The sequence below is a fragment of the Drosophila pseudoobscura genome, chromosome X (assembly GCF_009870125.1).
Source record: "Drosophila pseudoobscura strain MV-25-SWS-2005 chromosome X, UCI_Dpse_MV25, whole genome shotgun sequence".
Classification (NCBI taxonomy): Eukaryota; Metazoa; Arthropoda; class Insecta; order Diptera; family Drosophilidae; genus Drosophila; species Drosophila pseudoobscura.
In genome coordinates this window covers 27356052-27383398 of record NC_046683.1, presented here as the reverse complement: position 1 = coordinate 27383398, position 27347 = coordinate 27356052, and the positions used below count along the sequence as shown (strand labels likewise).

Here is a 27347-nt window from a genome sequence, read left to right as displayed (position 1 = left end):
GGTTTCGGTCAATATTTATCAAAAATTAATTTTGTGCTATTTATCTGATGAAAATATCGCTCATTCATTGTTTGACGATAATGTTACTTTCATGGAGAAACGGGAAATGGGGAAGATACTCTTGGCACTTTGTGTTGACGATGATGATGTGGGAACTTCTCAAAACGTTGGCTTAAATATTAACAAATCGTGGTGAATTTTTGGGGTTCTGGACTACATTTTAATATTCCAATCACAAAAAAAATTCACCCGATCAGAGGGATATATAGTATAGCTGCCATAAGAACCATTTTCCAAATATCGTATGTTTCAACTTTGAAAAACTTTATATTTTATCGTTTTATACCACATTTTTAGACCCTGAGACCTTTTATTCCGCCACATTTTTTTCGCACATACAAATAAGCGCAACCCTACTGTAAATACTTAATGAGGTCGGAAACGCTTCTTTCTGGCTGGTCTTTTAAGCGGAAAAGGAAAAAAACAAGAATAATTGTGCAATATGCTGTAGCTCTATTCAAGACAATCGGAAATATACACTGCCGATCAATAGCATAGACTAGAGGAAATTTCATATTAAAAATCAAGATACGAATGAATTTGGCAAAAAATAGATTTTTTAATATGCAAGATACCATTCTTTAAAAAAAAATTTGAGTTATAATTTTTTTTTTAAATATATGTATTGCTTTGTTTTTGAACCTAAAAAAGTTGACATTTTTATCGATCAATGGAATAGACTCAAGTGCTTAAAATTAATATAAATGAAAAAGTTTTTCAGAATCTTAATGTAAAAATGTTTTTTATGATATTTAAAGTCTGTTTAATAATGGGTGTAGCCACCTTTTTAGAAATGACTTCGAAAGTTCGTTTTGGTATTGAATTATACAGGGACCTCAAATAGTCCAGTGATATTTCGCTACAGGCGTTTTTGATGGCATGTTTCAATAATGCAACATCTTCAAATTGTTTTCCGGATTCATACACTTTACGCGAAAGCCATCCCCATACGTTCTCTATTATATTTAGATCAGGAGTGGCTACTCCATTAATGCAAAATTTTGGTCTTTACCAGTCTAGCAGTATGGATTGGGGCATTGTCTTGCTGAAAAGTCCAATGTAATGTCTTTAAGATGTTGGAAAGGTAGGGAAATGACATTTGGAGTAGCTCTTTGTAGCGAATGGCATTCATCTTACACGAGACAAACTGGATTTCAAATGTGCCATAATAAGAGATGGCACCCCACACCATTATACCCTCCTCACGACTATGACGATGGGTCAAATGATGTTCTTTCTTTCTTAAATCATGAAAGTAATAATTAAACCCATCTGGTCCATCCGAAGTAAATCGTTTTTCATCAGGAAAAACGGTTCGGTATCATTCGGTTTTCCATGTCATATGATCCCGAGCAAAAAGAAAGCGAGGTTTTTTACGAACGTCAGTAAGTGGTGGTTTTTATACCCGATACTCAAAATGAGTATTGGGGTATATTAGATTTGTGGTAAAAGTGGATGTGTGTAACGTCCAGAAGGAATCGTTTCCGACCCTATAAAGTATATATATTCTTGATCAGCATCAATAGCCGAGTCGATTGAGCCATGTCTGTCTGTCCGTCTGTCCGTCCGTCCGTCTGTCCGTCTGTCCGTCCCCTTCAGCGCCTAATGCTCAAAGACTATAAGAGCTAGAGCAACGATGTTTTGGATCCAGACTTCTGTGATATGTCACTGCTCCAAAAATATTTCAAAACTTTGCCCCGCCCACTTCCGCCCCCACAAAGGGCGAAAATCTGTGGCATCCACAATTTCGACGATACGAGAAAACTAAAAACGCAGAATCGTAGAAGATGACTATATCTTCTAGAGTGCAAAATCTGAACCAGATCGTATAATTATTACAGCCAGAATCACGAAAACAATTTCACTCTTTCTCGCTCTGTCTCACTCTAACACACAGGTTTCATGGTCGGTTTTGCCAATTGCAAAATATGAGTTCAAGGATCTCAGAACCTATAAAAGCCAGAGCAACCAAATTTGGTATCCACACTCCTGTGATATCGGACCTTGACCGTTTCCTGTCCAAATTTCGCCACACCCCCTTCCGCCCCCGCAAAGGACGAAAATCTGAGGCAACCACAAATCTCAGAGACTATTAAGGCTAGAGTAACCAAATTTGGTACACACACTCCTTTAAGATGTCACTATAAAACGTATATCTCAGAATTTCGCCCCACCCCCATCCGCCCCCACAAAGGACGAAAATCTGTTGCATCCACAATATTGCAGATTTGAGAAAACTAAAAACGCAGAATCATAGATAATGATCATATCTATCAGATTGCTGAATTTTGATCAGATCGGATAATTTTTGTAGCCGAAAAGGACAAAAACAATTTTCAGTGGCTACGCAGCGCCCGACGTCACGCTCAGACTGATTTTCTGTCTCTCTCGCACACACTCTTTGTCGTTTCGTTTAATATTAGCGCCGTCTGCCGGAAGAGAGCTATACTGACTTAGTATCGGGTATAACTGTAGAGTTGCGGTGTCCGCAGCAACTCACAACGTTCCCCCTCGTTTTTTTTTTATTTTGAATCTCTTTAGATGTTTTGCGTTTTGTATCACTTGGCGCACAGTTGCTGTACTAGCTTTAACTTCAAAATTTGATCGAATTTTAACCGCAGAGCACGTTGAGTTTGAGGCTGCTCGCAGAATTATTCACGTTTCCCAGGGCGTGAGTGCTTTTCTGTTGGGAGCTTTCATATTATTTCCATCATTTGGCTTTTACAAATTTTTTCGGCTATCTGCCTGGTTGTGAGGTTGCTGTCGCGATATGCCAATATTTTAGATTTTTCCTCCGTTGTTAGAGCTTTACCACGACCCATTCTGTATTAAAATAATTTAAAAGTGCAAGAGGTATTAAAATGTAACTTTTGGCGTGTATAGCTTATCAGTATCTGAAGCAGCAGCCTCTGAGTCTATTCTAATGATCGCCTAAAAGTCTCATTTATCGGTATAGGGTAAAGCAAAATGGAAATAAATCATAACTGTAAAATTTCTGCATTCCACTCTCATTCCCCTATTTTGTCAACTATATTGCTCTAGGAAACACAACAAAAATTTCGTCATGTACCATATGAGGTCATCTGCTACGGTTACCAATTCTGATTTGGTAAAGACGTCAGAAGAAATTGTGCAGTTTTGAGAATAAAAATAGCCAAAGAATCTAAATGTGAGCCGTAGAACTATTCAAAACATAATTAAGGACGAGAATGTTGTGTGTTGCTGCTGTGACCGCAACTCTACATTTACACCCGATACATAGTCAGTATGGCTACATTGAACGACAAAGAGTGCGTGCGGGAGAGACAGAAAACGTGTCTGAACGTGTTGTCGGGCGCTGCGTAACCACTGCAAATTGATTTGTTGCTTTTGGCTATAAAAGTGATCCGATTTGATCCAGATTTTGCAATTTGTTGTTATGGTTATTACGGTGGCGGAGGGGGTAGGGCGAAATTTTGAAATACATTTGTAACAGTGAAATATCACAGAAGTCTCTAAATGTCAGAGTTACGAAGAAGAAGCCATTTGATTTTTCAATGACACGCAAGCTGGCAGTAACTCGAAATTGTTCCTTCTGCAGAGATAAAGAAAATCAGAAAAGCATAAGTTTTTTGCGGAAAGCATGGAAAAACATTTCTGCTCATATGTACATTAGGATTGGCTATGGATATGTATGGGCGAATAAAAATGTGTAGCAATATAAGGTCTTAGAGTCTGAAAATATTTCTTTTGGTATAAAAAACAAAATACAAAGTTATACCACTAGTCGACAACTTTAAATGTTCAGCTCAAAGATGAAAATTACGATATTTGGGCGATAGTTTCTATGGCAGCTATGCATACTATCACTAACCATACAGTATATAGATGTGCCAGTTCATACAACGAAAGTGTCACACACCGGCTTGCGCTATCCGTACCCCAGAGTGACGTCATCATGAGAGAGAGAGCGCAGAGAGAACATCTTTGCATGTGTTAGTACACACGCAATATGTTTCGACAAAAATATGTGATTGTATGTTTTTCCAGATTTTTTGAACTCTCTCTTTAGATGCGGGTCGCACCTTGAATACTCTCATGGACAATACCCATAAATTTTCTAATTCAATTATAAAATATCTTATTTACATACTTATGCACATAAATATTAAAGTTTATTACATTCGTATATTGCATAAGGGTTTTCAAAATTACTGCTGCCCGGTCAGCGTCGAGTCGGTGTGTCTCGAGAGAAAGAATACAAAAACAAAATATGAATCGTCTGCGTGCCGAAACCGTAGGGCAGCGTGGTCGCCGATGTCTTTGGCGCGGCACAGTGGGACTCACAGTATGAACTGGCACATCTATATACTGTATGGTTAGTGATACTATATATCGCTCTAATCGGATTGCGTTTTTTTATATTGTAAAATATGAAAATATAATCTCGTCCCGAAAATATCGATAGGTTTTGTTATTATTCAATGGACTACAATAAACAGCTGATTTCTCAACAGGAACCTTTGGCCAAATATCGTATTTTTCAAATTTGAGCTTAAGTCTGCACCTCTAAATGTTGTCTAATCGTGTTATAATTTTGTTGTATTATTTGTTCATACCAAAACGAATATTTTTAGAACCAGAGACCGTTGAAAACTCCAATTTTGTAGACGAGTACAGTTCTGAACTACCGCAACCGTCTCTTTATCAATGGGGTTTCCTCTCCTAACCATCGCGCACCTGATAGTGTATCCTGGGAATCGGCGATTCTTTGTAGGGGGTAAGTTATTAGTGATGTCATTGAACATACGATAGCGCAGTCCCACAAAAAAACGAGTGGGAACGTTGTGAGTTGCTGCGGAGACCGAAACTCTACATTTATACGTCTGCGCCAAAAAAACCTGCAAGAAGCAGATCAGTCACGATCAGCCAAATGTCCCCTGCTGGCTCTGCGACAGCGTAGTCCACGCAAAATGCGCGGGATTTTCTGGCCTCGTGAGCGATGCCATAGCCAAACGTAATGGCTTGCATTAAAGTTGCGAGGCATGCCGTGCGGTGGAGAAAGACATGGTGGCTTTCATGAGGCAGACGCGGAGTGGCTTTAAGGAGCTGACCGTTGGTTTTAAAAACCAATACGATCGGCTCCTAGCCATGGAGGCTCAGTTTAGCGGTTTAAAACTGCTGAATGAGTCTTCGAGGCGCAAAAAGGTCACTTCGCGGGACCTGCAAGTGCCAACCGTCACTCAGCCGTGCGCCGCCGAAAAATTGACTCCGACCACTCCAAGTGTACAGCAGTTGATCTCGTTTGCCACTCCAAAGGCAACGAAGGCTGCTGGCGATGCAGATTCGGTAGCCGAATTCATCGCCTCGGAGAATGTGCAGCCAAGTACGTCTGCTGCGTCCGTGTCCGTGGTGTCCGCAAGTTCACTAGTTGTCCCGTCTATCCCGATCCCACCAGTAAATAGACGTTCCGGACCTCCGGATATTGCCACCACAGGTACTAGACCTGCGGTGACTAAACCACTGGTGGGAGTCCCACCAAAACGACAAGTTTTTGTTTCACGGCTGGCCCCTGACCTCACATCTAATGATGTAACTGCTTTCATTCAAAGCAAAATAAAAGCCGTGGGTTTAAAGGTGGAGAAATTTAACTTCTCTTATGCCAGGGAGATAGCGTCGTTTAAGATAAGCATCTCCCCAACTCAATTTGACACCATTTGCTCCACCAAATTTTGGCCGGAGCATTTGGTGGTGAAGGAGTTTAAGGCTAAGAAGAAGAATAGGCCCCCATATCGCTTCCAAATCTTTCCAGCGTGCCACCCTCAACCTCAACTTCCCGTCTTGCTCCAACCTTTCCAAAAAACTAACTTCTCTTTTAGTAACCTATCAGAATGTAAGAGGCTTGCGTAGTAAGCTCAGCATTCTTTTCCGGGATAGTGTTGCATTTGCTTCCCACGTTATTGTGTTTACTGAAACCTGGTTAAAGCCGGACATTCTTAGTTCCGAGGTTTTGGCAGGTCGGTACACAACTTTTAGAAAGGACCGTTCGTCTCGACGTGCAGGAGGGGTTCTAATTGCAGTGGACTCTTACTTCACGTCAGAACACTTCACAGTCCAAGTTCAACAGGAACTGGAATTCCTGTGTGTAAAACTGATTCTTCCCGCTTTCGCTATATTCATTACTTGCTCGTACATCCCACCTTCTTCGGATATTTCAATTTATGAGCAGCACTTGTCCGCTTTAACCGCTGTTGCTTCCTCGCTATCTGATAAAGATCGTATGATAGTTCTTGGTGACTTCAACTTGCCAGGAACTGTTTGGTCTTCGGTAAACGAGTCTAGTATCCTAGTGCCCATGTCACGACATGACTTTGTTGACGGCTTGCTTGACCTGTCCCTGTCTCAAGTCAATCATGTGAAAAATTCCTTGGGTCGATTGCTTGATCTATGCTTTGTATCGGATCCGACCATAGTGTTGTTAACCCGAGCCCTTCCGCTCACTATACCTGAAGACGCCTACCACCCTACTTTCGAGGTGTCGCTAGACATAGGACCAACTGTATTGGATCGGTCGAGTAGACTACCTGAACGTGTCCGTTGCTTTCGTAAAGCCGAGTTTGCGATGCTTAATAACCTAATTAGAGATTTTGATTGGTCCGCTTTGTACTTGTGCACTGATGTCACAAAAGGCACAAACATTTTTTACAATGCTCTTGGCACATTTTTTGATTCTTGTGTCCCGCTTTCTTGTCCGATTAGATCTGGAAAACCCCCTTGGTTTACCAAAGAGTTATCCAGTCTAAAAAACTTAAAATCAAGACTTTATAAAAAATTTCAAGAAGTGGGTTCTCCTACTTCTCACTCTCGTTATGTAATAGCTCGGTCAAACTTTTCAGTTCTTAATGCTCAATGCTATAAGAACTACCTATCTCGTTGCAGGATACGTTTTTCTCAGGACCCTAAACAGTTTTACTGCTTCGTAAACAGTAAGCGTAGAACGTCCGCACACCCATCCTCGCTATCATTTTGTAATACGTCGGCAAATAATGATCAGGCAATTGCCGATCTTTTTGCCCAGTTTTTCCAAACCACCTATTCTGAGGAACGCTACTCTGGTCAACCGTATTCATACGGATTACCGAGGTCGAACGGCATTTTCAGTCCCTTGTTAAATGAATATTCCCTACTTCAAGATCTTCGACTAGTTAAGCCGGTGTTTTCACCGGGTCTAGACGGGGTTCCAGGTTGTGTACTCAGGTACTGCGCCGAGGCTCTGTGTGGACCATTGCTTAAACTATTCACCCTGTCCATTGATTCCTCTTGCTTCCCCCCAATCTGGAAGGAATCGTTTATAATTCCTCTCCATAAAAAAGGTAGCAAGTCTGATGCAAAAAATTATAGAGGTATAGCAAAGTTATCCGCTATTCCCAAATTGTTTGAGAAGGTTTTAACTCCGCACTTGCAACATCTCTGCAAGTCACTTATATCTCCAACTCAGCACGGATTTATAAGGCGGCGATCAACCACCACGAACTTGTTAGAGTTTACCTCTTTCATTATTAAAGGCTTTCAAGGTAACTTACAGACGGATGTTATTTACACCGACTTTAGTAAAGCAAACTTGACCTTTTAGGGTTTCCGCCCAACCTCCTGAGATGGATTTCTAGCTATCTTTGTTCTATGTCTCAAAGAGTCCTCTTCAAAAACTCCCTCTCTTTACCAGTAAAGGTTTCTTCGGGAGTACCACAGGGCAGCCATCTAGGCCCCTTACTCTTCACACTTTTTATTAATGACTTGCCTTCGGTATTAACATACTCCCGAGTACTTATGTATGCGGATGATGTTAAACTCTGTGTCCAGTACAAGGACATTTCATTTCATTCTCGCTTGCAATCCGATCTCAATAGCTTTCAGTCATGGTGTTGTGCAAACTTGTTACACCTTAATGCCTCGAAATGCAAAGTTATGACATTTCATCGTTCTAGCCCTTTGTTGGCTCCCTACACCCTATTTGGGGGTTCTCTTGAGAGAATTACCCTGGTGGATGATCTGGGTGTTATGTTAGATCCCAAGTTAAAGTTTTCCGAACACATTTCTACCATGGTAAATAAGGCCATGGGCGTGCTTGGGTTTATAACGAGGTGGTCAAAGGAATTTGACGACCCCTATATAACAAAGACTCTCTATACCTCGCTTGTTCGTCCGATCTTAGAATACGGCTCCTGTGTATGGTGCCCTCAGTACAAAGTACACCAGGACCGTATAGAATCAGTACAGAAAAACTTTTTACTCTTTGCTCTGCGGGGCCTTAACTGGGATGCGGGTGTAAGACTCCCATCTTACTCTAGTAGACTATTATTAGTAAACCTCCCATCCTTAGTTAACCGTAGAAAAATGCTTGGTGTGATATTTATGCACAACTTGATCAGGGGTGACATAGACAGCCCTGATCTGTTGAGCCGCATAAACTTCACGATTCCTATTAGACTGACTAGAAACTTTATACCGTTGTTCCTTCCACTTTGTAGATCGAATTATTCCTTGCATGAACCGTTTAGGGTCTTATGCTCGGATTATAATTCCCTCTACCATATTATATCCTCCACTAATTCTCTTCCTCTTATTAAATTACTAATCCTTACACACCTTTCTAGTAATTAGTAATTGTAGTGGTATTTGTATTTTGTATTTTATTGCATGCTTAATTTCTTAATAAGTTTAGTGCTAATTTTCCTCGAAGGTTAGTCTAATATCTATCTTTCTTGCATGCTCGCGTTTGGTTCGGCTACGCACCGCGCGTCATGCGGCAGCGCCCCTCGGTCGGTTGGGCGGGAGGAGGGCTGCGTTTTGCCTGGGATCCGCGCGTAACAGCCTTCTGCTGGTGTCACACGGGCCACTTGACGGTGCGGTAATTGCATCGCCTCTTGTTAGATGCAGTCATTGCATGTCAACGTCCAATTAAATATCCGATACTTAGTCAGTATGGCTCTCCTCCGGCAGACGCCGCAAATATTAAACGACACGACAAAGAGTGTGTGCGAGAGAGACAGAAAATCAGTCTGAGCGTGACGTCGGGCGCTGCGTAGCCAGTGCAAATTGATTTGTTCCCTTTGGCTATAAAAATTATCTGATCTGATCCAGATTCCGGAATCTGATAGATATGGTTATTATGTATGATTCTGCGTTTTTAGTTTTCTCTCAATATTGTGGATGCAACAGATTTTCGTCCTTTGTGGGGGCGAAATTCTGAGATATACGTTTTATAGTGAGATCTAACAGGAGTGCCGATACCAAATTTGGTTACTCTAGCGTTAATAGTCTCTGAGATTTGTGGATACCCTTAGATTTTCGTCCTTTGCGGGCGCGGAAGGGGGTGTGGCGAAATTTTGAAAAAATTCGTCAAGGTCCGATATCTCAGGAGTGTGGATACCAAATTTGGTTGCTCTCTAGTGTGTGTTAGAGAGAGACAGGGCGAGAAGAAATGATTTGTTGAAATTTTTTTTAAAAATGAAATTGTTTTCTTGATGCTGGCTATAATCTTGATACGATCCAATTCAGATTCTGTGGTCTGAAAGATATGGCCATTCTCTACGATTCTGCGTTTTTGGTTTTCTCGTATCTTTAAAATTGTGTATGCCACCGATTTTCGTCCTTTGTGGGGGCGGAAGTGGGCGGGGCGAAGTTTTTAAATATTCTTGTAGCAGTGACATATCACAGAAGTCTGGATCTAAGACATCGTTGCTCTAGCCCTTATAGTTTTTGAGCACTAGGCGCTAATAGGGACGGACAGACGGACGGATGGACAGACAGACAGACAGGGCTCAATCGACTCGCATATTGATGCTGATTCCTTCTGGACGTTACACACATCCACTTTTACCACAAATCTAATATACCCCAATACTCATTTTGAGTATTTCGGTGTATTTCGGTGCGCTGAACATGACGTCACGTAATTTTTTTTTTTCTAAACTCAAAAAATCATAATGGTGGAAATATGGCGAAAACTTATTTGAAAAATTAATCAGATTCGATTGAAACTCGTCACTCGGGGGGTTTCGGGGTCAATAATGATGAATTATAAGACGGTTTCATATAAGGTATCAATAATACATTTTAAAGTAAATTTTAATTTGCGTAAATCTTCCCCCATTCACGTTGCCTCTAGTTACATTGTTAGGCAACTTCACATGTTAATATCTCAGAACTTTTTTTTTTGTAAATTTAGTGTAAACGCATATGTATCTCGAAATCCATCACAATCATGATGTCGTCTATGATTTCAGAACGGTGAAATGTGCTCAAAATTCGTATTCGCAATTCCAAAACTTTTTTTTAATTTGGCCTCGCCATACTATATATTGTTCTGTTGCAGATGAAGCATCTTCCGTATTATACTTCTTGTCCTTAGTTTCGTGTCAGTCGATGACCATCGTAACCTCAAAGAATGAACTTTGCGATGGACGCCATTTCAAGAGGGATGGCTCACAAATAAACGCCTGAATGACTGCTTTTTAAACGTCTTTCTCTGCATTAAGGCCATGGCGCTGCGTTTACCATACCCTGGACTGCTTCAGAGTTTTCCTGGAGTTTCCAGTCAAAGTTGGCTCATTTATCTTCCATCCGTTTGCCATCATCTTGATTACTTAACACTTCCGCTCGACCCTTCTGCTTCCTTTATTTGACCTTTGACCTGCAACATTCTCTGCTGTTGCTGGGCACCTTGAAGCTTAATCGCCTCCGCTTGATCCTTCATTTGAAACATCGTCAGTTTCATCATCTCCAGCAACTGGCCATTACCCGCCGCCAGCTGATTCTCCATTATTGGGTTCATGGTTCGTAGGCTGAAAGCTTCGCCTAAACGAAACTGCAGTTTGGCTTTCAAACCGCTCGACGGCAATCTGCGCAAGATTAATTCTGTCTTTATTTTCTCAAGCTTTAAAGATCGAAATATCGTCATTCTGATTAACCACTAATTGATCAGCCAAATTCGTTGTAATTAATAAATATTTTTCCATAAATTAAAAGATATGCAACGATCGATTTGTAATTAAATAAATTCGTTGTAATTAATAAATATTTTTCCATAAATTAAAAGATATGCAACGATCGATTTGAACTATTCTTTTTATACCCGAAACTCAAAATGAGTATTGGGGTATATTAGATTTGTGGTGAAAATGTGTGTAACGTCCAGAAGGAATCGTTTCCAACCCCATAAAGTATATATATTCTTGATAAGCATCAATAGCCGAGTCGATTGAGCCCTGTCTGTCTGTCCGTCTCTCCGTCCCTATCAGCGCCTAGTGCTCAAAGACTATAAAAGCTAGAGCAACGACTTTTTATATCCGGACTTCTGTGATATGTCACTGCTACAAAACCTTGCCGCGCCCATTTCCGCCCCCCACAAAGCGCGAAAATCTGTGGCATCCACAAATTCAAAGATACGAAAAAACTGAAAACGCAGAATCGTAGAGGATGACTATATATTTTAGAGTATAAAATCTGAACCAGATCGTATAATTATTGTAGCCAGAATCAAGAAAACAATTCATTCTTTCTCGCTCTGTCTCTCTAACACACAGGTTTCATGGTCGGTTTTGCCAATTGCAAAATATGAGTTCAAGGATCTCAGAACCTATAAGAGCCAGAGCAACCAAATTTGGTATTCACACTCCTGTGATATCGGACCTTGACCATTTTGTGTCACAATTTCGCTACACCCCCTTCCGCCCCCGCAAAGGACGAAAATCTGAGGCATCCACAAATCTCAGAGACTATTAAGGCTAGAGTAACCAAATTTGGTATCCGCACTTCTGTTAGATCTCACTATAAAACGTATATCTCAAAATCGCAGTCATGGAAAATTACCATATCTATCCGGTTGCTGAATCTGGATTAGTTCGGATCATTTTTGTAGCCAAAAGCAACAAATCAATTTGCAGTGGCTACGCAGCGCCCGACGTCACGTTCACACTGATTTTCTGTCTCTCTCGCACGCACTCTTTGTCGTGTCGCTTAATATTAGCGGTGTCTGCCGCAGGAGAGCTATACAAGTATCGGGTATAAATGTAGAGTTGCGGTGTCCGCAGCAACTCACAACGTTCCCCCTCGTTTTTAAATTTGTTTTGTGTCGTTTCCTCGCCTTGATTCGCAATACAGCTTTAGATTCAATTTTCAATATTCTTTCTAACAGCTTTTAGTGTCCCTCAATTTCATTATAGATTGTTATGATTTGATAGTATGTATAGAACATAGTAAAACTAATTTCTATGAGAAAAAGATAATAATTTTGTTGTTATTATATTCATATATTTAAAAACAAATTGTTTGAGATGCCAAGCTTTTTTGGCACCTATGTATTTCAAAATAAAAAGAGATTTTGGGTTAAACTTTATAATTCGTATTTAATCTTGGTGGCTTAGCGGAAGCCGATTGCTTGCTATTGCCAGATAAACTTTATGCGAGATCGATATGCAACCAATGCGCAGAGGGGTTAGCATAGAACTAAACTATAGACGACGGCGTTAGATCAAAGTGACTGCCGAAGTGGCGGCAGCAGATCAAAGTAGTTGCCGAAGTGGCGGCGGCAGCCCCTTTAGCGGGAGAGCGCAGCAGCTCTGCAGAAAGTCAACGTTTTACAACATATGTAGGCGGCTCTCTCTGCTCATACAATAATAATGTTAAAGTTACGGTTATTATTCAGCAGCTGGCCCGAACACAAATATTTTTCCAAATCACACTTATTTCAACGGTCATTAAGTAATTTGACCAAACTTTTCTCAACAAATACTAATAAAAAATAAACATATATCTCAAAATTTTTGTTTCAAAATAAATTAGTATTGTCATTAGTGTATAAAATGTCAAAAAATCCCTTACGGAGCACGCTTGATGACAACATGTTGAATGTTCCTAAAAGATGGGATCTTCTCTCTCAGTGGCATCCACAATTTCGACGATACGAGAAAACTAAAAACGCAGAACCGTAGAAGATGACTATATCTTACAGAGTGCAAAATCTGAACCAGATCGTATAATTATTTTAGCCAGAATCACGAAAACAATTTCACTCTTTCTCGCTCTGTCTCACTCTAACACACAGGTTTCATGGTCGGTTTTGCCAATTGCAAAATATGAGTTCAAGGATCTCAGAACCCATAAGAGCTAGAGCAACCAAATTTGGTATCCACACTCCTGTGATATCGGACCTTGACCGTTTTGTGTGAAAATTTTGCCGCACCCCCTTCCGCCCCCGCAAAGGACGAAAATCCGAGGCATCCACAAATCTCAGGGACTATTAAGGCTAGAGTAACCAAATTTGGTATCCGCACTTCTGTTAGATCTCACTATAAAACGTATATCTCAGAATTTCGCCCCACCCCCTTCCGCCCCCACAAAGGGCGAGAATCTGTTGCATCCACAATATTGCAGATTTGAGAAAACTAAAAACGCAGAATCATAGAGAATGACCATATCTATCAGATTGCTGAGTCTGGATCAGATCAGATAATTTTTATAGCCAACAGGAACAAATCAATTTGCAGTGGCTACGCAGCGCCCGACGTCACGCTCAGACTGATTTTCTGTCTCTCTCGCACTCTTTGTCGGTTCGTTTGATATTAGCGGCGTCTGACGGAGGAGAGCCATACTGACTTAGTATCGGGTATAACTGTAGAGTTGCGGTGTACGCAGCAACTCACAACGTTCCCCCTCGTTTCTATTGGCTCCGTGTGTACATATGTGGTATTCTTTTGAAGAGAGAAGTTTTTGAGATAGCTTTATTGAGTTGGAAAAAACGAAGACTTGGCTTAGAGCTACGACTGAATCATGTCTGAATGGTGATTCAGTAATTCATATTCGACATTGATAACGGTAATATCGTTTATTGTGCATGTTAAGTTCAAACAGAGTAATTGTCGTATTCCAATACATTTCAATTGAACGACCAGCAGAAAAAACCTTTTGGAAAAAGTACGCAGGGATAGTATTTAATGCTCTGATAATTGGTCGAATTGGTAGCATTGCAGCTGCAGAGATGCGTAAGAACGTGCTTGTCCTCGGGGGATAGGCTCTGAAAAGAGAAAGAGGATATTTTTTTTGAGCTCGCTCTGTCCCCCCTCCAGTGTTTTCCCAGTGAGCAGATCCCCAGCAGATTCCCAGATCTCTTCGCTCAAAATTAGACTGTCACGAGCGAACTACGAATATATCAACCGAAAATACGAAACAGATAACACAAGTGAAGAGACAAAAATGTGCGGACCGTTATTTGCGAGTGACTTGCGAGCTCTGCTATTAAGTGAATTTTTATTGTATTTGGTTCAATTATTTCTCCAGGTTTCTAAAGTAGAGGTCCTCTTAGATCATCCTGTTTGGCAGGTCGACTGGGTGTATTCTGACCAGCCTACGCCGGTATTTGGTTCTCGTAAACGCCCCGCCAATATATTAAGCTGGCTGAGATTACAAATATGGATCTTTGCTTGATTTTTAATAACGGATGTAACTATCGAAGGCTAAACGTGCATCCAGTGTAACTCCGAGGTATGTGTGATTCCTACACTGCTCCACGAGTTTCCCAATATGGAAGACGCCAGGGCTAAGGCTAGGTTATCAGGGTTTATGGAGATTTTCCATCGGCAGGCCCAGTTTTCAAACAGCTTGAGATACTGCTGTAGATTTTCTGTGGCATTATAGACACAGCTAGCCCCCGAGAATACTGCTGTGTCGCCAGCAAATGTTGCTACCTTGAGGGTCTGCCCTAGTTGCATTCGGACCGTAGCGGGCCACACCCGATCAAAAGCCTGCGAAATATCCAGGTATGCAGCCACAGTGTACTGCTTGTATTGAAAGCCGTCTAGTATGTGTTCCACTACCCTGTGCAGTTGTTCGGGTGTTCCGTGCTTAAGCCTGAACCCACATTTGTAGTTTGACATAGCTTTTTTGACCCTCAACAACTCCAGTACCCTTCGAAGGATGCAGCTCTCAAACATTTTGCCAAAAGTCGACAAGAGACTAATTGGTCAATGGTTGTAGCGGTCTTCCGGTGGATTTCTTGGCTTTGGCAACATGGTTATGTGGGCACATCTCCCGGCTTTGGGATATAGTAATTTAGTTTTAAATGCATATATATATATGTATGTAACAAAATCACAATACAAAATGTATTGTAATAAAACTTCAGTTAATTATAAAAATATGGTTTCTTATTTTTATTGTGTAAACAATACATTTTTTTTTACGAAGCTAAGATGAATTTTTAAGAAAAACAAAAATTAATGGTGCATTTTTTTTTTTTTATGTATGTCTTGGTGTTTGACATTTCGTTTGCGTGTTGCGACATGATGCTTGTGTCTAATCTTCAAACAGGAAGGACAAGAGGTTTGTTTATTATCATTTATGGTATTTAATGTTCATGCTAATATTTAAAATCGATTATAAAAATGCATTATTAATAATACAATATAGATTATAATTTATTGCCCAATCGAGTAACTTTTTATACCCTGTACTCAATGATTATATCGGTATTTTAAATTCATGTAGATGTGTGTCACAGCCAAAAGAAAGCGTTTCCGACCGCAAAAAAAATATATATATATATAATAAATATATATGTATATACATATACATATGTATACGATCAGCAGCAATAGCCGAGTTGATATTTCCGTTTGTTGGTTCCGTTTGATGGCTAGTTCACATAGACTATGAGAGCGAGAGAAACCTCTGTGTACCTGTAGTAACGACATTTCAAATAAACTTTGTTTAAAGTTTTTGACTTGCCTGCCGTGTTGTCAACAGTTAAAACATACGAGAAAAACAAAAAAGTGGTAAGTTTTCTGTGCTCAAGAGAGCACAAAAATTGGTGGCTGTGATCATATAGCTAATGAATTTAGTGTCGGTTCAGATAAGTCTTTCTCTATCGATATTCACCTTTAAAACTAGAAACCTATGTTTTTACTGGACTTTAGGACTGACAGTGGCGAGCACATGTGGATAGATGTTTATCACTTTTCACTTTAAACGACTGTAAAATCCTTAAAAACGAATCAATCCTTGTGATTTTTTTTTAAAGATTCTTTACTTTAGTGAGAATGAAAAAAGACAACAATTTCAATTCAAAGAGATCCTTTTCCTTAAGAGATTTTAATTTGTTCAAAAAAAGAGCATGTATCCACTTTTGCACGTTTCAAATTTGTTGACTTTAATAATTTTGAAAAATTATTTGTTTCAAAGGGCCTTTGCTTTTATCATATTCCGAATAAGTATTGGCATACTCTCAACTAAATTTAGTAGGTGCTGGCAAGGTATCATGCGCCACTCCGACCTCACGCGCTCCCAAAGACTCACCCAATCCCTTTGGTGCAGACTCGTACTTTTCCAATGTTTTTAAACAGAGCCCATCGATTTTCAATGGGATTAGAGCATGATTGGTCGTATGATGGCGGTGTATAGCCACCGAACTATATACGGGTACGTTCCCCATTTTAGTCCGATTGCTTTCGTGCATGTGTTAAGGGCCACTGTGGCCTTCTTTACTATATCCTATAAGCTCAGTTTCCAATCGAGCTTTCTATCGAGGATTAGGCCAAGATACTTGGCATTGTTGCTAAAGGCTAGCGGTTCCCCACAGAGTTTAGGGGGAGTCACAAACTGTTTACTTCTTAGTGAAAAGCACAAGTTCCGTTTTAGACCGGTTGACTCCTAACCCGCATTTGTTTGCCCATCTCGACATCTTCGTGAGAGTACTTGTCATGCACTCACACGATTGCGGAAATTTACCGGAGAATGCTATAGAAACATCTTCCGCATGCGCCAGTAAGAGGGGCGAGAGGACTCCGCCCTGCGGTGTTCCTCTGCTGAAAAATCTGGTGGATGTTAACGTCCTCAGTGATGCCTCAACCGTCCTGTATTGTAGCGTCTGATCGATTAGGATCACCGTCCGAGAGTCAACCCCCAGGTCCATCAGTGCGACCGTGATGGCGGCCGGAAGGATGTTATTAAAAGCGTCTTCTATGTCGAGGAAGACTACCAGGGTGTACTCCTTGAAGTTAAGGGACGCTTCGATGATCGATATGATCGAGTGTAGGGCCATTTCGGTGGCATCTTCCCTTCCGATAGGCATGCTGGGAGTTTATTATTTTATTTATTTTGAGCCAATTAATGGCTTTTTTGTCCCGCGTGAATCAGTTGGGCAGGGATAATGCCGTCTGGCCCCGCAGACTTGTATTGTTTAAAGCTTTTGATCGCCCAGGAAATGTTCTCCTGGCTTAGCAGGTTCAGGATGGCGTTTGAGACGACAGAAAGAGGTGCGAAGTAGTTGGGTCTTAAGGGTATTAAGGAGAACATTTAGCGACTCATCGCTGGACGTAGTCCAAGACTGGTGGGTGTTGTCTTCGAGAGAGCTCTGAGTTCTGAGTTGTTCTAGATTTCGCTACAGAATTTAAGCCAAGAGGTGCGTTTGGCTTTCCTAAGTTCTTTGCTGTAGGTTGACAGACTGGCCTTGTACTCGGCCCAGTTTTGCTCAACGTTTTCAGCCTTAGCTTTATTGAAGAGTCTCCGGGAGGCTTTCTGGAGTTTCCCTAGTTTCGGATTCCACCACTCAGGTTTCTTCCGGCCTCTGTTCTTGAAGGTGGGGTCACTACCCCGGTTTAATAAGACCATCTGAGTGGTCAGTAAGTAACATAAAATGTACTCATTTGTTTATGTCAGTGCTTCTCCACTGGCAATGATGTGCGTTGGCGTCGCACCCCACCATTAGGTCGATGCCCTTGGCCGAACAGTCTGCGATTATAGCCCGTAGAGGCGCATTTGGAGGGGGGTCAGGTTGATTATGACCGATGTATGCTGAGCAGATCCTCAGTGAGCGCTCCTGGCCTTCGAGGCTCACTGCGGTGTGGTCTTCATTGTTGAAATTTGGCAGCAGAAATAAGTGCAACTCTCTTCTCGCAAGAATGCAGGTACTAATTTTACCTGCGGTTTCAGCAACGTATAGCTTATAGTCAGAAGTCCTCAGACCGGAGACCCTGTTTCCGAGGATCCAGGGCTCCTGAATGAGGACTATGTCGGCTCCACCCTTGGCCAGGTGGAGCAGTAGAGCATCGCATGCTGCCTTACAATGGTGGAGGCTTATTTGCAGGAGCGTCAGTGACATTCCTGAGGCTCACCTCCACCATTGTTGTTTCTACGTCGTTGTCGTGTGACTCCGGCTCCTCCCCGACAACGATGTGGCTGATTCCCCTGGCTAGGTCGCTCTCCTCGGAACCGTAGTCGGCCAAGATGTCGTCCGACACCATGCACGCCGCATCCGACGCCGGGCTGGCCTCCTCAAACGAGGAATGGCCTCCTCTTTCGGAATTTGCGGCAGCTCCGGGTCTGGCTCGACCTCCGCCCCTGGATAGACCTCTTTGAGGGCCGCCACCGCCTTCACGTAGGGGGCCGCAGAGCGAGTGTCTTGGCAGGCGATGGCTTTCACCTTGCCTTGATTCCACCCTGCGTCCTCACACTTTGCCGGTGGTCCGCTTCGCCCTTGTAGCAACCCGACTTGGAAGGACCCGACTAGCTTTTCGGGCCCCCCCTCGCTGCGGCTGCTGCTTGAAGACGGTGGACCGGCTGATTCTCATACCCCGTCTTCCTTAGACCTGGTTTCCCAGGCGTTGATGTAGAGGGATGGTCTTGTCCCTCCGGTACTTTAAAAGGAGTACCGAGCACCTTTGTATATTTTTTTTGTATGTATTTTTGTATATTTAATATGTTTGTCATAGTTGGTCTCGGGATGGGGTTGGTCACCCAAAGCATAACCCGCTTGTCCCGGGAAGCCTAATTTAAACTGGAGGGCGGCAGGTATCCAGAGTCCGCATATTAGCGACCGAACACCCCCTCGGCCATGCATCCCTTGGCATATAACAGTGTCTCCTTGGATTGGGGTAATTTCACTGAGAGTTTTCTTCTCTCCGCCCGACTACCATTCGCCAGCATCCTGGCAGAGACATGACCGTATCGGGACCTGTTTAAAGACGCCCTCACGGGGAGAGTATAATCGCATAATCAAAGGTCTAGAAGTTTAATTTCTGTTCTTCCGGTCAAATATCTAACGACAGCTAGCGAAATTAGTTTCGATTCATTTCGGAACTATTTTCTCTGCCCAATTTTATCCGGATAAAATACTCTTTAAGGATAAGAAGAATAATATTGATTGGTTCGCTTTCTACTCGGGCACTGACGTTATGAAAGTCACAAAAACGTCTGCAATGTACTTGACCCTTTTTTATACTCGATACTCAAAGAGTATAGGGGTATATTAGATTTCTAATGAAAGTATGTAACACCCAGAAGGAAGCGCTACCGATCACATAACGTGTATATATTATTGATAAGCATCAATAGCTGAGTCGATATAGGCATGTCGGTCTGTCAGTTTGTCTACATGAGCGACGATTCCTTCTGGTCGTGTAACCTCCATTTTCACAAAAAATCAAATATACTCCTATACTAATTTTGAGTAGCGGGTATAAAAAAAAAGTTTTTTGTATTGTTTGAAAAAAAAATCCGTGCAGAAACTAGAATCTTTTGAGAATGAGAACCACGTAATTTACAAAGTGGTTCTAATTTCCGAGCGCTTACTGTATCTAAAAATCCAAAAATCTTGCTCATGACTGAGACTTCGCTTAGTCCACAGTCTGTGGGTTAAAAACTATCTAGACAATCGCTAAAAGTCTGTTAAATAAATTATTATTAAATAGCAATTTTTATTTATTTTTTAATTGTATCTTCATTGGAATTTTCGTGTTCTATTCTACAGTTTTTCTTATATGTATTATATGTATATCCTTTGCAAAATTTCGCTGAAAACGATTTTTCCTTGTTTGTGGAAAAACAACAATAAAGCTGTGTAAAATTTGACCCCCTAAGTTGGTAACCATTTGTAGGATTGCTTAAATTTCTACATCTTGTGGCCGCTGAAGAACTAATTCCACGGAATAATTACGAAGTTGAAGTCAGTTTTCATATGTTTAAAATGGCGGATTCAAGATGGCCGGATTAACTTTAATCTAATAACTCTCTGACCTCTGACTCTGACCTTGCTACATCTACATCTTCCTCCTTTAAAAAGATCTTTTGAAGAGACATGAACTCGATGCATCTCGAAACAGGAAAGTTGACTTCAAATTTGTAATCAGCTACTCCAAAAACCTTCAAGCACCATGTTTAAGCAAATACGATGCATTTTTCAAATAAGTTACTCATTTTCTGTCTTTCTCTCTTACACACTCTTCGTCGTGTAATATGTGCTCTCTCTCGTGGAGAGGACCATTCTAACTGAGTATCGCGTATAAATGTAGAGTCGCGGCCGTAGAAGCGACTTTATGAGACTTCCCCCTCGCTTTTGTGAAGAATACTCAAGCTAGAATGCCTAGAAATGTAAGCTCATTATTTGGCATCAAAGAACTATCAGAAAAAGAAGTGGCTAACACTGAGAAATGTTACATAGAGTAGTGGCAATTTTTAAATGTCTGTACTTTCTTAACACACATAAATCAAATATATTATTTTGGACTTAACAACTTTTTATTAATTGTTTTCCTCTATCTTTTCGCCCACCTATCAAATAAAAATAATATAATATTTATGTAATAATAAAACTATAATACTTTCGAAAACTACTAAATACTCAACAATATAAACCGTTCGTTGACAGCAAAAAGTATGTTTATTTGATAATATAAAGTTTTATTTTCTATATTTTCGAAAGCACCCACGTGTTTATATATTTCATTGTTATATACATTTTAGTAGTCATCCCTATGGGGTATACCTTTGCGCGGATCTTATTTTATGGTATTTTTATGGTTTATTCAGAGATTTTCACATAAGTCAAGTATCTTACATCTGGTTGTATTGAACTTTGCAATTCTGAAAAAGCGATACTTAAGTTATGTGAAAAAACAACAACACTAACTCTGAAAAAAACACAAAAAAATAACTGCTTTGAAAAATATTTTAAAATGAAACCAAACCATAGAAAAAAAACAATTCATTCAACATTTGTAAAGCATATAATCTATCAGAAAAGGTCGGTTTGGCTCGAAGCGTTTGTACGTACATATTTACATAAATAGATTTCTTTGAGATTGGGCCTAAATGTACAATATACCCAGTACTCACCTCAGGGATGTATGTATTTATGCACATACGTATGTACATTAATCATTAATGGATTACGAAAAATCCAACCGAAGGCTAAACAAAACTTGTACGCTGTTGCATAAATTAGCCAGGAAGGATGTTATATTCATTTTGGAAAGTAATTAAGGTGATTTGGGTTTTTTACTACCATAGCGATTTACATCCCGCATATTTTATGTATTTATTTATTTTCATGATTTATCCTAGCGCTTTCAAACTTATATTTATTGCGCTAGTCACATTACAAATCTGTGTAGAGAGTTATTTACTTAAATCTAATAAATATCATTAATCATTTGTAGAAAAGCGTATACTTAAAATTGGGTTTACAAAATTTTTTATTACTTTTTAAATTTAATTTTTATTTTTTTTTCTACTACTTTTATATTTTAATTATTTGTTCTATTATTTTTATTTATTTTCTTTCTTTTTAATGAATTTGTTAATTTAATTCTATTGATTTATTGATTATAGATCATGAAAAATTTTAAGAAATGTACCGCGAATAATGCAATTTTTGTTTTCCTACACTGCATAATTTAATTTTATTTCTACATGCTTATTTCTTAAACATTAAAAAACCCGTTTTGATGAAAATAAACATATGTAAATCTCCGACTGCTATTCCTTGTTTACCCGACGTAACAATAATGCAAATTTTTCATTACTGTTCTTCCCCTTTCGAAGTAACCAATAAATAATAATTGTTTGAGAATAGCTCTCCTTTCTAAATAAATTCTATGGTTGTATACAAAAGTACCAACAGCACTTACATAACATACAGTTGAATGCAGTTGTCTACTTAATAGGGTTGGAAATGCTTCATTCTGTGGAATCTTAAATTGTAATACCATACGCAAGGGTATAATACCATGGGCCTATGAAAATAAAAGAACAAAAAAGTCCCATTTACATTTTCAATAAAAAGTAGTATATTTTGTTACCCTGATTGGAATTCTATAACGATTTAACATACACCAGTTTTTATTTTCTTATTTTTTCTTTAAATTTCATTTTGTCTGTCGCTAATGAACCAAAAATTAACATTAAAATGAAAATTGTTATCAAAAACAACGAATGTCCTACACTAAACACAAAATATATACAAACAACAGTCGACCAGTGAGGAAAGTTCCTCGGATCCACAGTTGGAACGTCAGGTCGAAACCATACGTAATCTCGTTGATTCGTATATGAAGATCGTAACAAAGACAACGCGGGACATGGTACCCAAGGCAATTATGATGCTCATCATTAATAATGCCAAGGACTTTATCAATGGAGAGCTTTTAGCTCATCTTTATGCGTCTGGTGATCAGGTACACTTAGTATAAGCAAACCTAATATATTACGTCTCCTATTGCCTTGATAAATAATATTTTGTAGGCACAAATGATGGAAGAGTCAGCTGAATCGGCAACAAGACGTGAAGAAATGTTACGCATGTATCGTGCCTGTAAAGATGCATTGCAAATTATAGGTAAGTATAAATATTTTAATAAAATTTGATTATATTGAATTTTATTTTATTGAATGAAGGTGACGTTTCAATGGCAACTGTGTCATCTCCATTGCCTCCCCCGGTTAAAAATGATTGGTTGCCAAGTGGATTGGATAATCCCCGTCTGTCCCCACCAAGTCCAGGTGGTCCCCGTAAGCCAGCACCCACCGTACAGGTTAATTGTTTATTCATTGTCAAAAAGTTACCAAGTTACTGTGAACATTTTTGCATTCAGGGTTCGTTGGGTGGGCGAAATCCCCCATTACCACCGGCAACTGGGCGCCCAGCGCCAGCTATTCCCAATCGCCCAGGAGGTGGTGCACCACCACTACCTGGTGGTCGACCAGGAGGCGCATTGCCTCCTCCAATGCTACCTTCGTAAGTATTCTTAGTAAGAATATATTCATTGCTTAGTTTAAAGTCGCCGATTGAGACCTCTTTTTATGTATAAAATACACAATTGACAACTCCTTTATTTATACCGCTTTACTGCCATTGTTATTATGACGCCACATATTATTCGATGTTTTATTATTTCTGTTATCCGTAATTGAATGAATTACGGTATGAATTACACAGGTTTGGGACACTTCATTTGTATGCCTTGTATTTGTAGAGTACCTATGTACATTAGGGTTCCACTTATTGCCAACTTGTGCCAACTTGAGGTCAAAGCTATACTATATATCGCTGTGATCAAATTGATTGTTTTTAAATCTTGAATATTAAAATATAATCTGTCCCATAAAATTTCAGCTTGATTGGTTAACAATAAATAGTTAACTGTCAGAAGATTCTATTCAAGAGATATTGATTAGCATATTCTTTTACGACGTTTAGCAGCTTCTGAAACTCGTATATTTTTTGGTTAGTAATTGGTTTTAGTTTTTCATAAGTTTAACAGCACGCTTGTCTGTATCATTTACCACTTTTAAATGTTTTAATATATTTAAAGCATTTTGAAAATCTTCATTACTAATCCATTCTGAAGAATCTTAAAAAAAAAAAACATATGGAAATATTAAACAGATCAAAAAATTAAATAGTCTGTTTGTAATAAACGTTGGAAAATCATTTTCTTTGAAAATTTGTCGTTTTGCAGAAGTTTTGACATCATCATGGTCAACACAAAGTGCCATTTCTCGTTTCTCCATCAAAGTACATAACTTTATTGTCAAACAATGCAAGTGCGTTATTTTCATCAGATAAATACCACAAATGTTCAGCATTGGAGCTTCAAGAGCTAATGTTGACCGAAACCAATAATTTATATAAGAACGCGCTATAAAAATAGAAACGTCGCGCAAATATTTTCCTTCTCGAGTTGTCACCTTAAACTTCTCTCGAAAAGAATATATTTTAAAGGTATATGTATATCGCCTTATACATTCAGCGTGGTTGGTGCATTGGTCCAGAGAGTCAGAAAAATTACCTTTCGGAACCAATCCTAAAAAAATTGGAGTTAACTTTAACAATTCAACGTAATCAGTACGCGCATGAGTTTTCTCAATTCAACTTGACAGAAATCATTTATTGCATTTATTCTGTCATATAAATGCGTTGCAACGAACAGATCAGTCACACCAAATTTAAACTTGATTTGTTCAATAGTCTTCCAGGAATCTTTAAACCTAGCAAAGAGTGAAACGTTTGTACCTGATATAGCTTCGGCACACGACTCAAATGCTGCCCGCAAATGTATTTCACTGGTATGATGTCTGCATGGTATACGAGTCTTTTGTCTAATAGTTTCTCTAGGCGAAAGGTAGCGCCGTTAAGTTGTCCAGAATTGGACGCAGTTGTATCAAAACATTTCATTGTTTTATAACAAACGGAAATTTTGTAGACCCTGAGACTTTTGATTCGGACACATTTTTTTCGCTCAGTCACGTCCACAAGAAATTTGTAGAAGTAGATGGAACTTTGAGGGAGATGTCGTGGTTGACCTATCTTAGAAAGGGTGGATCGGGGCTGGGGCGAGCGCTGCTCGTCGTCTATATTAAACGGTGTGCGTGGACTTGGGGTGGGTAGTGTCGGTGCCTCGGCTAGTTGGAATGAACTTACGCAATTGGATATTGTTCTGATGATTCGACACTATTTTAGAATTGAACGTGGGGGAACGTTGTGAGTTGCAGCGGACACCGCAACTCTACTGTTATACCCGATACTAAGTCAGTATGGCTATGCTACGTGTGTGTTAGAGAGAGACAGGGTGAGAAAAAATGAAATTGTTTTCTTGATGCTGGCTATAATAATAATACGATCCAATTCAGATTCAGCAGTCTAAAAGATATGGTCATCTTCTACGATTATGCGTTTTTAGTTTTCTCCTATCGTCGAAATTGTGGATGGCACAGATTTTCGCCTTTTGTGGGGGCGGAAGTGGGCGGGGCGAAGTTTTGAAATATTCTTGTAGCAGTGACATATCACAGAAGTCCGGATCTAAAACATCGTTGCTCTAGCTCTTATAGCTTTTGAGCAGGCGCTGAAGGGGACGGACAGACGGACAGACGGACGGACGGACAGACATGGCTCAATCGAATCGGCTATTGATGCTGATCAAGAATATATATATTTTATGGGGTCGGAAACGATTCCTTCTGGACGTTACACACATCCACTTTTACCACAAATCTAATATACCCCAATACTCATTTTTAGTATCGTATATAATTACGACTATTTTAGCACTTTTTAATTCTTAGATTAGTACGATGGGTTTTTGGTACAACGGCTGTACTCGGGGCCGGTTTTCTGCGTAAGATCTTCTAGTTCTGGCCGGCGTCTATTTATACGCCTGTTGCTGCTGTGTCAGCGGGTTCAAAAGTGCACTTCCGCGTCGGGGTGCACTTCGCCGTTTTGGCGATCGTGGGTTGACCTGGTTCTGTCTCTTCGCGTTTTTGGCGAGCTGGCGGGTTAGCCGTTGGGTGTTTGTCGTAGGCTTCCGCGGTGTCATTTTTTTGTAGTCGATGAACCCGGAAGACTGCCCCTGGCCGGTTGCTTGGTCTGACGTGACCTGGTGTGTTTGGTCAGCGTTATGAAGACGGCGCGTGTCAATCGGTGGCTATGTGTGGAGGGGGGTGTTCGTGTAGTAAATAATGCATGCGTTCAATTTACGTTGGGCGAGGTGCTGCAATTTAGTAGCAGGTTTTATGTTTATAGTACGTTGGGGGAAGGATTGTATCGAACCCTTTTAGGTTCGTTACACCATCCCCTTTCTTCCCCGGCGAGAGTTATGAAGACTCGTGGGCTGTTGGTCGGGCTCTGGTGGTTTCTTCTAGTGAGGTCGTACGTAGCGAAGCAAGCTTTTCTTCCGCGTTGCATCATGGGTGCGCTTTTGGGTCATCCGCGTGCCCTTTACATGTTTTAATTTGGGGGACTCCCCTTCGGTGGTGTCGCCGGTTGTGGCTCGACGTCATGTTTCTTCTGTGGTCTGCGTTGGGGTTTCCGCATTTCTCAGCGGATTTGTGGGGCGCGTGGTCGTGACGTCAAGTGAGCGTTACGTTACTTTTCTTGATGAGTCAGCGCTCTTTGGTAGGTAAGTGGGTTCTTCGGACTCGTGATCGCGGAATTCTCTCAGGTCGTTGATATTCGCGACTTTTTGCTTCCGGCTTTCGCAGTGTGGTAACTTGGCGATATTCGGTGACGGGAAGCTTTTGGCCCGGTAGGTGCCGTCAAACTTGGGGGATAGTTGTGCTGCGAAGCCTTCGGCTGCGTTCGAAAGGTGGTGTTGGCGGAGGTTATAATGTCTCCCTTGCTCTTGGCTGGCTCTATGGATGTTATTCCGGACGATGGCGAACACTTCTTTCAGCCTCGTTGCTTTGCTGGTGGTCGTCTGTGGAGTGCTTCCTCTCCGGGGCGTGACTTCGTCGTATAGGGCGCCGGGGAGCCGGGGTTCCCTTCCTCGGAGACGCTTGAGTTAATCGCCAGTGCCATTTCAGCTAGGAGTTCGTCCCACGTATTCTGGTGTTCTTCGACGAATTGGGCGATCATCGTCTTTACGGTCTGGTTGGCTCTCTCCGTTGGGTTCTCTTGTGGGCAGTGCGGTGCTGTATGTTGCAGCTCAACGCCCGCGGTCCGTAGGAATGTTTTGAATGAACGGCTGGTGAACGGTCCCGTTGTCGCATACGAATAGTTTCGGCACGCCGAAGCTGCTTAGTATCCGTTCTCTGAATGCTCGTTCGAGATTTGCTGTTGTCGCCTTCTTGAGTGATACCAGTTTGACCCAGAAAGTGTCGAAGAAGACCAGCAGACCACGGGAACACCGTGTTTGGACCGTGGTAATGGTCCGACGAAATCGGCGCACAGCGTGGCGAAGGGCTCCTCGGCTTTGCGTGTGAGCATTCTGCTCACGGCCTTGCGTTGCGTGGTCTTGAATTTCTGACAGCTGACGCAGCCCTGTACGTATCGTCGTACGTCTCGGTGTAATCCTGGCCAGTAATATCGCTGCGTTATCCTTAGGATGGTCTTCCGGACGCCGAGGTGAGCTGCTGTTGGCTCGTCGTGGCATTCGCATTCTTGTCCGGCCGTTCTTAGGCACGCACAGTTTCCTCGGATTGTGGTCGTCGTCGTCGGCTCCGTGTCCTAGGTTGCGGTTTAGTTGTTAGTTTTCGTATGCGTA

At 40.9% G+C, this 27347-nt stretch overlaps 1 protein-coding gene across 20 annotated transcripts in view; it reads left to right on the top strand.

Moving 5' to 3' along the window:
- shi (dynamin-1 shibire) overlaps positions 1-27347 on the top strand; it is a 103720-nt gene that overhangs the window by 47551 nt on the left and 28822 nt on the right. For 9 of the 20 annotated variants that reach the window (XR_004470116.1, XM_033383324.1, XM_033383320.1 and 6 more), the window contains 6 exons: positions 15406-15417; positions 20738-20743; positions 22341-22544; positions 22612-22705; positions 22765-22901; positions 22962-23104. Coding sequence is in view for 19 of the 20 variants with exons in the window: in XM_033383324.1 (XP_033239215.1) it covers positions 15406-15417; positions 20738-20743; positions 22341-22544; positions 22612-22705; positions 22765-22901; positions 22962-23104 (596 nt within the window). In the remaining variant the exon portion in view is untranslated. Of the gene's footprint in view, positions 1-4676; positions 4725-15405; positions 15418-20737; positions 20744-21699; positions 21829-22340; positions 22545-22611; positions 22706-22764; positions 22902-22961; positions 23105-27347 lie in introns of those variants that run through there. The other 11 variants (XM_033383327.1, XM_033383321.1, XM_033383328.1 and 8 more) reach the window with 7 other exon arrangements.